We start from the raw sequence: 15,452 nt of genomic DNA on the forward strand, positions 1-15,452 counted from the left end.
AACTAAACTGATTGGCTTTGCTTGAACAAAGCTCTCACGAATAGCATGATGTCCTCGAGTTATGGAAAGATGTTGCTGAGAATGTGATAGAAGTGAAATTGGCTTCACCCCAAGGACCAGCTTCAAGCAAGTCTTGTCTGTGGTGCCTCAAGGATGGCCTCGTATGTTCTGCCTCTTTCATGGAGTCCTATTCCAGATGACTGTCAGCTTAGTGCCTTCCTGACTTATGCCATTTATTCATTAACTCAGCCAAAATGTACTGGGTGCCTACTGTGTACCAGTACATATGGATTTAGGGATTAGGTTTTCAACACATGAACTTCCGGCCAGGCACTGGAAGTATGAGGACAACTCAGATGTAACCTTGGCCATGGATGAATTTGCTTTCTGTTGGAAACAACAGGGACATAAATACCGGTTCCTACAAAAACTGTTACATGCTGAAACTTAGATATAAATACAGTTATTTTCTTCAGAGGACTTATTTATAAAACCTGAAAAACTTTAATATTTAAAAAGGATTTAACTGTGACGATGAAATGATGGAAGCTGGATATGTATTTGGATGGAGTTTGCTACTCACCAGAGTCCACATCTTCCAAGGCCTCACTGGGCTGTGAAAACCAAGAATGATCCTTTGCTATGTGGTGCCTTCTGAACACAGCCGCCTAACCCCTCTTGCTCCACTCCTGCCCGCTAGAAAACTCTAACAGGTGACAGTCTGGGCAGAGCTTGGCTCTCAAAGCACAAGCAGGCTGTGGGCTGAAACTTACCCCCAAATGCCCTACTCCCAAATACATATGGATTTAGGGATTAGGTTTTCAACACATGAACTTTTGGGGCATACATTCGATCCATAGCAAGTCAGAGATAATCAGCCCTTGGTGACATGAATAATGGTAGGGAACATATTTGATAGCTTACCCTCTTATAGATCCTGAAGTAATTCCCATTACCACTTAACCTTATATGTCAGATACTCATTCTGAGAACTTAAAGAAATGAACTCATCCTGGGTGTGGTGGCTCAAACCTGTAATCCTAGTTACTTGGGAGGCAGCCTGGGCAAAACGTTCATGAGACTCCATCTCAACCAAAGGCTGGGCACAGTGGTGCACACCTGTCATCCCAGCTATGTGGGGAAGCACAAATAGGAGGATCCTGGTCCAGACCAGCCCAGGCATAAAATAAGACCTGATATCAAAAATAACCAACACAAAAAGGGCTGGCAGGGTGGCTCAAGTGGTAAAGCATCTGCCTAGCAGGCATGATGCCCTGAGTTCAAACCCCAGTACTGCCAAGAAAGAAATAGGGAAGGAGGGAGGGAAGAAGAGAGGGAGGGAGGGAGGAAGGAACTGATAATCCTCAAATCTCTCAATACATTGGGATTTTGTTTATTTTTGTTTGGTTGGTCAGTTGCCTCCTAAGTGCTAGGATTATAAGCATGTACCATCACATCTGGCCACATTAGGCATTTTTTATTTCCATTTAAGACATAAAAACTTTCAGCAAGTCTAAGGTGTGTTTCCAAAGTCATCCACCTGAGAGGAGCTGGGATTTGAACCCAGGCAGCTGGCTCCTGGGTTAGGCCCATAGACCTAACCTCTGGCTGTCTCCAACTCCCAAAGCCTGCTTCTCATCATTTCCTGCTCTAGTTCCTGTCCCTTCTGTGGCAGCATTTGTAATTCCCCATTTTCCAGGCAAGAAGTGAGGAAAACAGTATGTAGGAGAAAGGTTAAAAGCAAGCATTAGAGTCACACAGTCTCTGCACTTACCAGTATTGGGTCCTGTTCAGCTCATCTAGTCCTCAAAGTGCAGTGAAAATTAGTACTCGCTTCACACCTGAAAACGTGTCTAGGAAGAAATATGTACAGGCATTTGTCATCCTGCCTGCATTAAACACCTGCTAGATGTTATTGATTCCAGTTATGCAAAACAAGAGAAGAGAGAACCGACTCTCACTATTGTGAGCATATACCAAGTGCCAAGAACACTGTGTCCCACACGTCTGATAGCTGTCCAGTGCTTCTCAAAGTAGTTGGTATTTGATTTCTTGCCTGAAGGCACATCCATCTTCAAGAATTGCCATATGAGCACTTCAAGGATCCTAAACTTCAATCCCAGTATAAAGACTGAAATTTCAACTCCCTTTGTCTCCTTTTGTCTCAGGCCTACAGAGTTGATGAACGAGCCGCAGAGCAAGCTCGATGGGAAGAGGCCTCCAAGGAAACCATCAAAAGAACCACCAAGCCTTGTCCTCGCTGCAATGTACCTGTTGAAAAAAATGGTGAGTGTGGGTCAAGCGGAATGCCACGATGTCCTGGGCTCTGCGTGGGAGTGCAAGCTGGACGGAGGTGGCAGTCAGGGATTCTGGAAGAGTTTACAGCTACGTGGTTAAGTGTAGGCCATCCTTGGAAACCATCCATTGAGCTTAAATCTCAGTTCTTCCACATCAAGTTTCTTAGCCTCTCTGAGCCCCAAACCTCAAAACTAACCAGATCTCTTTGCAAAAGGGATTCTGAAATGCACAGTATGCAGTTGCATACAGAAAGTGGGGATGACCACAGGAGCAAACACCCTGGGTGAAAGGCCCGTCCTGGGGCTGTGAAGCAGAGTTACTAGCTGAAACTCCCTGGTGGAATCACGTTTAGTAACATGTGACATCATGCCCATCACCGCTTAGCCAGAGCCTGGCAGAGGAAGCACTGGCTAACACCAAGGGCCCTCGTTAATATAGTGTTAAACCCCTGGGGTTTGCTAAATGGTCCATGATTCTAACAACAACAAAGTTAGGGAAACTTCTTAGTTTACCTAAGAAGAGAGTCCTCCATGGGACTCTCATGCCCAGAGATACTCAAGAGCAAGGGAAGACCTCCAGGTCCACTCAATTTGACAAATATTCTGCTACATCTCTTGGTTGATGACAATAACAAACTTGTATAGAGCACTTGCTAAGTGCTTGTTTTAAACCCTACTGGGATCAGAGCATTTAGTCCTCACAGAGACTACAAGCTGAAGCTTCTATTATCCTCACTCACAGTGTGCCTTAGTGTATTAAAGCACTTTAGAATTGCTTTTGTAATGAAATCTGGTTAGTTTTGCTTTCCAAATTTTCTTGGCCATGAGTTATTTTTAATTTTGTTTCTCTTTTTTTTTGTGTGTCACACTTGTTAATATCCCTTTGAACACTGGAATTCACTTTGGGCTTGGTTCCCCATCCCTGCTGTGGAGGAGTTAATGTCTTTTTATGGTGCCTGACTTCTCCATGAAAATATCCTTCACATGAATGTGTTTTCAAAAAGGACATTTTCAATTTGCTTCCTATCAAGTCCTTTCTAACATTTAAGACTTTGAAATGAGTATGTGACCTAAATGAAATGACTATAGCACAAGTCCTCCAGGAGCCATGAGTATGTTCTACTTTGCAGTCAACAAGCTTAGAATCACAGACATCCACATCCAAATGGTTCTTCTTAACCAGTTCTCTCACCAGAAGGAGCCACCATCCCTTTCTTGCCCATTCAGTCACATCTACTCATCCTCATAAACACTGGGCCCCAATGGCTGTGGGAAACCCACAAACTCTTAGGCTGAAGGATGTGCCTCCCACCTCCTCCTTCCTAAGTGGGGGCCCAACTCTCCAGGAGAGTAAAGATGAGCTAGGCTCCAGGGTGGCCCATTCCTGCTTGCATGGCCTGGTCTTAGCACTGCAGCTGGAGCCCTTTGAGCATGTATTACAGTCACCAAAAATGTTTATAGATTCCTTCCTGGGCCTCCATCCAAGGCCCACAATCAACATTTGAAGTTCACACATCTTGTCTTACATGTTGCTCTTACTTCTGGGAGGTTGCCAGAAGTAACCTGTTTCTCCAGCTTCTCATGCCTGTTTGGTGTACTGTGGTCCGAGGACTGAAATAGAACTTGGGTTCATGTCACCAATGTCATCTGTGTCTCCAGCTTCTGGTTCCCTGTAAACCTGTGATCCATCCCTGAGCATGTCCTCCTTGCTCTGTGACACAGGCTATCCATGTGCCCTCCACAGAGTTGGGCTAAAGACTAAATGAGATATTGTCTGCCAAGGGCTGGACAGGTAGAGTAAGCCCTCAATAAACACTGTTCATCTTCGTCATTTTTCTGCTCACACAAGAATATTTAATGAGAGAGCTCACGGCCACATCAGGCAGAGAAGTAGCATTTATGTGACTGGGAAGGATATAAATATAGAAGGTAGGAGGCAGACGTTGGACATAGCTCAGGATAGTCAGCTAGTCAGGCGGTGGCTGTGGCCTTTCATTTCTTAGTGGCCCTCTCTGCTCCGAGCGCTGCCCTAAAGGGTTGCATTGTCTGTGGGCCACCAGCATGTAGCCTCCCAGCTCTGCAGCACTATTGAAGTTAAACTCTAGTCTGTATTTAAGGTGTCCTCTGGCTGGTCCCACTCGCTGTGACCCTGATACCTTGCATGGCTCAGTGGAGCACCTGCAGCCATCCATCCTGGCTGTGGCCTCAAGTTTAAAACCACCACATCTGCTGCTCACAGAGCCCTTTCTAGATGTGAACCCCTGTCCTTGCATGAGATGGAGTCAGCAGGATTATCACAGAAATTGCAACGTTGTGGGAAGGACAGCTTTTCCAGGTCCCCTTCCAAGCACTGGCTGCACCAATTGGAGGCTGCTAAGAGCTGAGTGAAAGCTGGCAAACCCGTGATGGGTACTCACGTCTCTCTTTCCTCAGTTGTGTTTAGAAAAATCTTTGCCAAAAAACAAAGTGTGCTGACACTTCCCAGAACTGCAGGAGCAGGCTTAGCTCGGTCCAATCCTGAATCAGTGGTCTCCCAAGAACAGAAAAAGAATGTACCCAACGAGCCCTTCTTATTCCTTCTCATGCCTGAATGCTCTAGAAATGCAGTGGAGTTAGCATGCACCTGCAAAGAGCAGAAGGATCAGTTGGATCAGAGAAGAGGCCCTTTTGTCCTGCCCACCACTCCCAGGCTGAGTGGTTGTGTGAGCAAGTGGAAGGGAAAGAAAATGCAAAAACCCTTCCCAGCAGGATCGATGGAACTGGGGCCGTTGTACAGGGATTTTAAAAACACAAATTAAATGGTAAGAGACCATTTTGCTAGTATCCCAGGGAAATGCAAAAATGAGTCAGGCAAGGAAGAAGGAGAGAAAGCCTCCTAGGCCCATAGGACTGCACATGCAAGGGCACTGGTGTATGAACAATACTCATGGACAAGTGTGGGAAGCCCCTGCTGCTGGTGTGCCTGGGCATAGCATGGTGGGACACAGGATGCAGGGCCCTGCATGGCAGACAAGGGGCTTAACCAAGGTCCCCTAAGACAGGGAGCCATCCAGGACAAAGGATCAGGTTAGATCTGCCTTGTCGCAGACCACATCTCAGGCATGGAAGATGGGGATGAAGGAGCCAAGTGACTCTCCTCTAGAAGTTTCCCAACTGGGTTGTCTCTTGGAAATATTGTAGTGTCCTTTAAATGGGAAGACTAATATTTCATCTCTAGATTTTTTAACTTCTGAACTGAAAAGCTAAAATTTTAAGCATTTTGGTGATTGCCTGTGTGGTACAACATATACAGGCTCTCACATCAAGGATTTCATCTTCCAGTCTCCTCGAGGTTCAGGGTGCATTTCATATGGAGCAGAATCTCAGAGAAGCAGTTCTTCCAGCAAGAACAATTTCCACTTTAAAAGCAGGGTAAAACCTGCTTGCTTGCTCCTATAATTACCTTTTAGTCCCCCAGAGTTTTTTCTTGTCTCAAACAGATGAGATTCTGCTCCAATGTCCCATCAGTAGGAGACTATGCCAGCTAAATGTGCCTTCAGGTTACTCAGAAGCTTGTCTTGCTGGAGCAGAAGCTGCTGGCCAGAGCCAGGGCAGGTTTGACTGTCAGTCTGGAGACAGAATTCACTGCAAGGGAAGCCATAGTCCCTTCAAGTCAATATCACAAATTGGTGTGGTTTGCATTTATCATCATGGCTTACTTAGCAACACAGACGCACTCTGAGAAATGTGTCATAGACAATTCTGTCTTTGTGGGCACACCATGAAGTGCACTTATGAAGAGATATGTAAGTTTGAGATGCCTTTAAGGCCAGTGTAAGTAGGAGAATGCTCTAGAGTGATAATGAAAAGTATTGTATGACAATGTAAACCAGTACCAAGGCATCTCATTACCCTCAGGTATTGCAGACATGCTGTGCATAACTGTAGAAATACGACTGACAGCACAGTAGCTGTGTTTGCACCAGCATGAGCACAGACTCATGAGCACTACACTGTCTGCACCATGGTTTTTCCGCTCCCTTCACATCTTATGCAACCCCATCACACACGTGTTCCTTTGCTGACCAAAGCATTACTACGTCAACTGTTCTGTTAAGCTGGCAAAGTTGCTAGAGTTATAATCCCAGATGCTCCTCCTTCTTATGGGATCTGATGGTGGCCTTGAATCTGTTAATCACCAGGAAGGAAAGAGTTCATAACATGAACGATCTCTCTTCTGACTTCCTGCCTCGTATTCTCCTGTGCCATTGTGATCCTAGTTTCTATAGTGAAATATGAATTGTAATGCTAGGCTTCCAGGTGCACAAGAATTTTGGTACAATAGGAAAACATTCTCACTGTTTCATTTAGAAGTCCTTTAATAGTTTGCGGAGGTTTAATGTATTGCTCAATGATTCCATATGACATTTTGGAGATTCCTGAGTGATTGTATGGTATCAGACTCTTTTACTGTGATGTATACATCCTAAGATACAACCATTAAGTATGTTGATAATGATATTGTCCTAAATAAGAAACTTTAATAGGAAAAGATAAGTTTTCTCCTTTATTTTTCACACATCTGTAATTTTTATGATTTTTCAAACAAAGAGTAGAAAAATAGTTTTTAAATGCTCGTAAATTACCCTAAGTCAAACATGTAGAGCTACATATTCATAAACATTTAAATCAATGGAAGTTCTCATGCCAAGTTTCTAATAATAAAAATGACAGTATTGAAGCAATTACTTGGGAAACCTGGCAGGAAAAAGTGAGCGAAGAAGACAGTTGGTAAAGTTGAATAACGGAGCACATTGCATGTTACGTAGGATTCAGGCAAAGAAACCGCCCATGCCTGAATCTTCTAGAACATTGGGTCAGACAGTCCTTCATCCATGACCTCACATGCAGAGCTCCTTCACCATCGCTGACTTCGTGTCTGAGCCCCAGAAGCCAATAGGCACTTCTCTGGGGATAGTTCCCAAATAAGGGACTTTTCTTCTCCTGCTGAAGAGGCAGGTCTGTCTGACCACTGGAAATCAGGAAAGGTTTCCCTTGGAAAAGTCTCCAACAGAGTGATGCACTCTGATCTGTGTGTCTGAGGAGTAAATGAGATTTGCAGAGTGCCAACCATGATCAGTTGCTTCCTTTCTTGCCTCATCTTAAATAAACTTTTGAATAGCATTCAGGAAGATGTTGCCTATTTCGGTAATACACGAGTCCCTAGTGCTGCCTAAAACAGAAAAAAAAGCAGCTCCTGATTTATATCCCAATTCCTGATTTATAAGTTTTGCTGAGTCAAATAACACTAAAGAAATGATGGAAGTGAGTCACAATATATTATCATATATTGCATTATTAAATATTTAATATATATTTTAAATAGTGGGGTTAAGATATATATATTTAAATCTGTGAAACAAGAAGCATTTGACTCTAAATCCTGATTCAAGAGAAGAAGACATACTCAGATTTACAAATAGGATTTGTTCTGGATGAGAGGTGCCTCTGTTTCATGTCTTTCTTAGTGAATGTCCACATTTGAGAGCCAGTCACCTGCTCCCTCCATCTGATGTTCTCCTGGTTCGCATCTGTGCATCGTGTTGCTTGTGATTGTTCACTTCGACAGTAATTTCTAGAATAGCATGTCGGCAGAGGAATGAGTATTTCCAGGTGTTTGCTGCAAACCCATGGTGTGTCCTTTGTCCCCACAGGAGGATGCATGCATATGAAGTGCCCGCAGCCCCAGTGCAGGCTTGAGTGGTGCTGGAACTGCGGCTGTGAGTGGAACCGCACCTGCATGGGCGACCACTGGTTTGACGTGTAGCGGGTGCAACAGGGTACCAACCCCTGGCCGAGCCACCCTGGTGGGAACATGTAGTGCCTCACCTTCATTTGTCCCTCTTCTTCCAAATACATATACTCACACACGCACACACACACACACACACACGCACACGGGCTACAAGTTCCTTCCAAAATCACAAAAGCCAAATTACAGAAGCTCCCAGATCCATTTTACTGCATCCACGAAGAAGAGCAGACAGTTCTGACACCAGCAAGAGGGTCTTTCAGGCCTCAAAATGATGCCAACAGCAGAGCACAGCTCAACGTGCAGCTCTGTATTTGGTAAAGATCACTGTCCTTGCAAGAATTCAAGTCAGGCAGGATCAGCCCATGGAGAGAGGTTTCCCAGGCTTAATCTCCTGCATTTTACTCTCATAAATACTGGCAAGGAGCCCCTGGCGAGGCAGGAAGTAGTTTGCTGGGGTTCCCTGCAAGATGGGCTGCTGTGGATCCTTAGGACTACAGCCACGGCTTGAAGAGCCCTGCTCTTATTTAATTTTCATCTATCCCCAGCGAGCCCCAGCAGTAGTCAAGAATATCCGTTTAGCCCCAAGTGTTCGATCTTTATAAATCATGCTGGTGAAGTACTGGTGATGCGTTCTCCAACTCCATGAGAGATTATGGAAGCTAATCAGAATGTTGGTTTTTAAATTACAGGGAAGAAAGCAAAACTTAATATACTTAATATACTTTCACTCCATTGAATTATTTGCAACTTTAGAAAGAAATTATTTTCTGAAAATATTACAAAAACCTGTATCTGATTTTAAGTATTCATTTTATGGCTTGGAAATTTAGCTCATGCATTTGGCTTCACTATAAATTTAACAGATAAGGTGGCTTCAAAGGAGATGCTTTTAGAAACAATTTCAAGAAGTTAGTTCAATGTTAACAAAAATGCAGGTTATTGGGCAGAATCTTTATGAAAGGAGAACCTCCAGAACTCTCTAACTGACAACACCCTGACCCTCTCCGTTAGAAGGACAAGTGCCTTCCACAAATTCCCTTGCCCCCAGACTGCATATGTCACAGGGAGCCCGCACACCCCCTGACTGTAAGCAGTGTCCTTTGCATAGGACAGTAAACGCACTCTAGAATATTCCTCAGGGAAACATACATTGAATTTGAGTGTTGATTAAATTTTCAGCTTTTTTGGAGGCACTCATCAAAAACATCCTGTAAATACAATTCCCACCGCGCGTACCCTGCCCTTTGTTCTCACTGGCTCTGACCTCAGGGAGACAGAGAATGTAACTGAGGGCACCACCAGCATGTGACATCCCTTTCGAGACCTGGAAATTCCAAAATCTGTAACCAGGCCTCTCTTTTTAGATGTCGCCTTGCTGGTGAGAGGAGAGGGGGTGACCTCAGAATTTTCCAGGACATCTGTCCCTCTTTCCCTGCACTGCCTCAGCCAGTCCATTTCTCAGTAGTGGTTGGGACTTCCCGCCCTCTGCTCCCCTCAGAGGTGCCGCACTGGGACCCGAGGGATCTATCTAGGGCACCTGTTAGAAAACTCAGCTGTTCTATGTACCCCGTGGCTGCCAGACCCATGTCCTGAAACCAAAGACCATATCTCTAACAGCAAGTTCAACGTCTGGTAGTGTGAGGGACACAAAGGCCACCAGGCAAGAGCCCACGCATCCTGACAGCCCATGGCTATGCTGAGTCCTTACTCCAGCCAGCCTGAATTTGTGTCCCCAACAATCCCAGCCAATCCCAGCCTCTCATGCTGCCTGCAGTGACAAATCTGCTGGCTTCCACTTGTCGTGTGGAGTTCACAGCGTTTTGGATCATCCATAGCTTGTTCTTTTCCAATGCTACTTTCATTATTGCCTCCTTCCATATCAGCATGGTGTGTTGGGTTTATGAAGTTAGAATGAGGTTTGCTGCCATGAGTTGCAGGTACAGAGTCCCTGGAGCCATGGAGCCATCCAGCATGGTCCCTTTCCTTTCTGGTGGCGGCCTTTTGGCTTTTTCAGAATAGAATAGTGATTCTTAAAATAAAGGGGGAAGGCCACTCTGTATGAACATGAGTCACAAACAGTATTATTTGAGCATGAATGGTATAACAAATATAAATAACAAAGGAATGGAATAAAATCTCTGCAGAAGAATCTATTTTTCTCTGAAATGTGTTAACAAATAACTGAGACTATGCCTGAGGTTTTACTCAAATTGCCAATAAAAGCATCAAAATGGCTTTTGTGTCTGTTCCTAAGAATGTATCTTCAAAAAACGTCGGTGGCGTGGGAGGGAAGAGCAGCCCAGTTGCTCTGTGGGCCTCCCTTGCCCTCTGGAAGCATTCATTGCCGGTGACAAAGTGACCTTTTTAATCTCTGTTCCTAGCTCCTGATCAGCCTTGGTTGTTTCTCTGCCTTGAATTAGGGTAGCAAGATTTAAAAGCAAAGCCTCACACAGAAACGAGACAGTTACTTTCCCGCCCCACCAGCAAACTTGTCTGAATAAATGCTTAAAAGAGAATTTGCATTGGAAAGACCACTCATGAGGATTTTGTCGTCTTGCTGGGGTCAGTGATCGCACTGCTCTTGGGGTGGTCATGGGAATGCCACTTACAGTGCGCCCAGCTGGAGGGATCAGGAAGGCCAGGTCCCCCCATAGCCCTGTCAGGACAGCAGCTCGGGGTGGGCGGCCAAAGCGGGAACCCAGAGTCAAAGACCACAGGAGACACCAAGGAAATGCCAAGGCGGGGACGGTGTGCAAGAGCTGGGTACCGGGGTTGGAACCCCAACTCCACTGCACACCTGTGCTCAAGCCTTGGGCTCAGAACCAGCATCCACCTCACAGGGTCGTGGGCGAATTCATTGAATCAACTCCTGCAAATCACTCAGTGGCTAGAAATTGGAAATTCTCCACAGTGTTCACTGTTATCAAAGAAAGAACAGTCAGCAGAGACCACAGAACAGACCACCACAACCCGCCGAGGCCAAGCATCCAAATCACAGAGTCAGCGACTTCATGTGAGGGGCAGGTGACAATTCATGTTGGGTTGAAATGTGTCAGATTATCTTCCACACGGTCCCAGAAGTTCCCTTAAACTAGGTTGCTCTCTGGGTTTGCTGACTGGCTGCAGGGTGTGGATTAAAAAGAAATGAAGACACACATGAAGGAATTATGAGTATTTGAAAAGACATCTTTTAAAAGAAAATCCTGTCTCAAAATAGCACTGAGCCTGTCTTCATGTAACTCTCTGCAGAGAAAGTACCCAACCACAGTACTGAAGAATGGCAGCTGTCGTTTGAATAAGCACACAGAGTGTGGTCTGGAAAGACTTGCTTGCCACACAGACCAGGGCACTGACTAGAGGAACCCACCATGCTCCCTAACGTGATTCTCAACTGTGAAAATCAATTGCCACCATATCAAGAGATGTCTGGACCCCAGAGGACTGACTCACACTAACCCAACTCATAAGGTAATGAGGTATAAAAGCTAAAATGAGAGTTTACAATTTCTATCTACAATGAGCAGCTTACCTCTTGGTCTTCACACATGCTTTACTATCTGCCTAGAACCGCCCCTTTAACCAATTTTGCCGCCAGAAAGAGTTGGCCAGCACTCCCGGGCTGCATGCATCAGAGCATGAAATACACAGTGCTCTTATTTACTGAGTTCCAGCCTCCAGGGGACAGATAAGGAGAGCAGAGCTATGTACTTACCATCGTACACCAGCTCTATGCCTGGCACATCCCAGATCTGTAACAATGGGATTGCTGTTTTGAATTGTCAGCAATTCTACGTGGAAATCAAACTGTCATGGAAAGCTTGTGGAGTCTGAACTCAAAGCCATGGGACTCAGGTGTCCAATGTCATCGGCCCTGTCTCCTGCCAGGCACTCTAATTCCCATCACAAGGGTCAGGCTGGCAGAGGCTGGGCAACCTCAGGTTCAGGCAACCTTATCTTAAAGGCCCAAAGGCTTCTGTCCTCGACTCGCCCTCTCCCCAAGGTCACCTGTTACCTCCATTGCACACACCAAGGTGACTTCTGCTGTGTTTCTTTCCTAAACCTGGTTTGTTTCACCCACAATTCTTGGTTCTTAATTTCAAACTCAGAGAATGAATTACACAGCGTTTGTGAGGGATACTATTCAGCAGCAAATCACTACAGAGTTTATACATTTTCCTTACATTGTTCTTTTATTATAAAAATTATGTTATTTATGCTCAATGAAGAAATTTAAAAGGTGGATAAAAGAAAAATTTAAAAATCTATAAATAATTATTTTTTATTTGTACTTAAAAACATGGGATGTCAGCCAAGGTGTGGTTGTTCACACCTGTAATCTCAGCTACTTCAGAGGATCACAGTTTGAGGCCACCAAGGCAAAAAGTTAGTGAGAGCCCATCTCAATAAAATAAGCCTGGTGCAGTGTTACATTCTATAATTCCAGCTACTTGGAAGGCATTATAAAGGAAGATCTACAGGTCCAAAGCCAGCCCTAGGCAAAAACACAAGACTTTCTGAAAAATAAAGCAAAAAAGATGGGACATGGTTCCCACAGTAGAGCACTTGCCCAGCAAGTGGAAGACCCTGAATTTAAGCACCAGTACCACACACACACAAAATACACACACACACACACACACACACACACACACACACATATCCGCTGTCAACAGATTTCTGAAATGACAGTGTATCAGGGCTTCATTATGTCTATATGGTAAGCCAGTTACTAAGTGTTCTTTTCAGTTTGCAGATCTGACCTAATCACTTAAAGTAACAACATAGTAGCCTGGAGTGGGATACAGTGTAATTCCAGTTCTTGGGCTGTTGAGATAGGACTTTGATGAGTTCTAGATCAGTCTGGGCTACATACTGAAAGAAAACAAGTAGCAGTCATTTGAAAGTTTGAATATGGAAATGATTACATAACATGTAAAAATGTCTCCAGTAGGGATGGGTTTGTAGCTCAGTGGTGGAGCACTAGCCTAGCTTATGGGAGGCCCTGGGTTCCATTGCAAGCACCACACACACAAAAAAAATGTTTACAATATAATTTAAGGAATAAAGGAATTTCAGCAGAGTGCCAGTTGCCATGCCTGTAACCCTAACTACTTAGGTGGCTGAGATCAGCAGAATTGCAGTTCAAGGCCAGTCCAGGCATATGGTTCTCCAGACCCCATTTCCAAAATAACCAGTGTAAAATGAACTGAAGGTGTGGCTCAAGTGATACAGTACCTGCTTTGCAAGTGCAAATCCCTCACTTCAAACCTCAGTCCAGAGAGAGAGAGAGAAGAGTTTGCCAAAATTGTGTAAATACTACAACTGCAATTATGCAAAAAAAAAAAAAAAAAAAAAAACTGCAAGGAAAGGTGTTTGAAGGCTTACTATGGTCTGAGTTTTTGAGTCCCTTCTGACACTTTATGTCCAAGACCTAACCCCCAAGGTGATGGTTTTAGGAGGTTATAGACCTCTGGGAAGTGATCAGGTGATTCAGGTAGAAGGCTCTTGAGTGGGATGAACGGCCTTCAAAGAGGCCATGTGAAGATGTAGAGGTCGAACAGGACACAGCGTGAAATCTGCTAGCACTTTGGTCTTGGGCGTCTGTCCTCCAGAACCAGGGTCAGTAACTGTTCTTCTCTACAAGCAGCCTGGTTTACAGGACTTTGTTTAAGCAACCCAAATGTGCTAATACACAGCATACGCTAAAATGCAGCTTGCTGTGTTGACAAAATGATAGTGAATTTTATGCATCTCCACTTTTCATGGGTTTTGGCAGTTAGGAAAATGTCACCTTTTTCAGTATTAAAAAATGATCTTTTCACATTCCTCATGACACTTTAAGGTGTCCATATTGCGTGTGACTAAGTTGCAAGTGTTTTCCAATCACTATCTGTGATTACCTGAACTTTACTGAAATGATAATGAAATACATCTGAACACATTCCACGGCTTTCAGAGGAATTTTGCCAAATGACTTTGGGAAGAGGGGATTGGTGAGAGAAAGTGAGTTGTCCTCAACTGCTGGGAGGACAGAGCTGTGCTCCTAACCCCGGAGTGAGCACGACATTTCTGAGTGCCTTGTGAGCCCCTGTTCAGCCTGGAGTTGGGCCACCAACAGCCACCAACCTTCCAGCTTTGCCCAGGACTGAGAGGATTCCTGGCTATGGGACTTTCAGTTTTAAAACCAGGACAATACTGGGAGGAGTTGACCATCCTGTGCGCAAGTAGCCAGACCCATGCAGTGACAGGCACGGAGGCCCTAACGGTGACACAGCAGACTTACACAATTTCTGTCCCCTTGACCAGCTTGCAACCACCTCAGTGAAATTCCCTGGTCCTCCTGCAGCGGATCCAGAGGCTGACAGTGCTGATGCCTTCCTCAGGACTCCATTCCACTCAGGACATCACCAGGGATCCTAGTGAGCCCTGGATGCTCCCAAGGGGCCCATCCTGTGGTATTTGAGAATCCCTAAATCCTGGAATGCCCGTCTCCATTAGTACCTGGCTTTGTTTTCAGGACCGTTTCTCACACGGGCATGCAGCTGTCCTGATGTCACTGTCACAGTTCTGAGTTTTCACTGCAGTCCAGTCCTGTCTTCTCCAGCCTGTTGCCTGCAGTGAGCCCCTGCTGCTCTCCAGGTTTCGCAGGTGCCCTCCCTCCACCCCCACCTTACCGTCCACCCCCACCTCACCAATTGGGGCCTTTACTCAGTTGTCCCCTCCCCATTGCCATTCACTGGCTCCAAACAAATCCTACCCAGTAATATTTCATCCTGCTCCCAGGGCCGTGGTCAGGAAAGTTAGTTCCACGAGGGTGGTTCATGGCTGTGCTGGTGGAATTAATGAGTGACTAGTTACCCAGCTCCCTGGAAGCCATGCTTAGCAGTTGACACCTGAAACTGTAGCCAGAGTCACACCCTCGGGGAACAGAGCCCCAGATGCCAGGTGCCACTGCATCCTCCCCTCTTAAGAAAAAGTGCCATGGTTCCTCTCAACTGGGGTGGAATAGAAAAGTCACTATCTTCCCATTCTTGCTTGATGCCCTAGGTGACCATTTTCTTTAATCTCCCATTTTCTCATTCTTTTTGTCTTGACAATTTTAATTACAATGGGTCTCTGGCTGGGTCAGCATGAGCACTGTCTTCTGCAAAGAATGGGGTACAGAGAGCCTCCCAGAGGCTCTCCCCGCTTTGGCTGGGCTTTCTTCTGAAGTTACTTGGGAGCTCAGCCCCAGTGTAGCCTAATTTGAACAAAAACAACAGCAATACCAACTGGCTTTTCAGTTTCAGGAGTTTGCCACAAGAACTCTGAGCACCAGGGATAGGGAGGCAGAGACACACCCAAGGATCACAGTGAACCTT

General features: G+C 45.2%; 1 protein-coding gene across 5 annotated transcripts in view; it reads left to right on the forward strand.

The window, feature by feature from the left end:
• Positions 1 to 10,326, forward strand: part of Prkn (parkin RBR E3 ubiquitin protein ligase) — a 1,269,303-nt gene extending 1,258,977 nt beyond the window's left edge. For all 5 annotated transcript variants that reach the window (XM_074070800.1, XM_074070813.1, XM_074070825.1 and 2 more), the window contains 2 exons: positions 2,169 to 2,286; positions 7,991 to 10,326. In XM_074070800.1, the coding sequence (XP_073926901.1) occupies positions 2,169 to 2,286; positions 7,991 to 8,103 (231 nt within the window). In that variant the 3' untranslated portion in view covers positions 8,104 to 10,326. The remainder of the gene's footprint in view (positions 1 to 2,168; positions 2,287 to 7,990) is intronic.
• Positions 10,327 to 15,452: the final 5,126 nt, after the last annotated feature.

Source organism: Castor canadensis, chromosome 1, assembly GCF_047511655.1.
Source record: "Castor canadensis chromosome 1, mCasCan1.hap1v2, whole genome shotgun sequence".
NCBI lineage: Eukaryota > Metazoa > Chordata > Mammalia > Rodentia > Castoridae > Castor > Castor canadensis.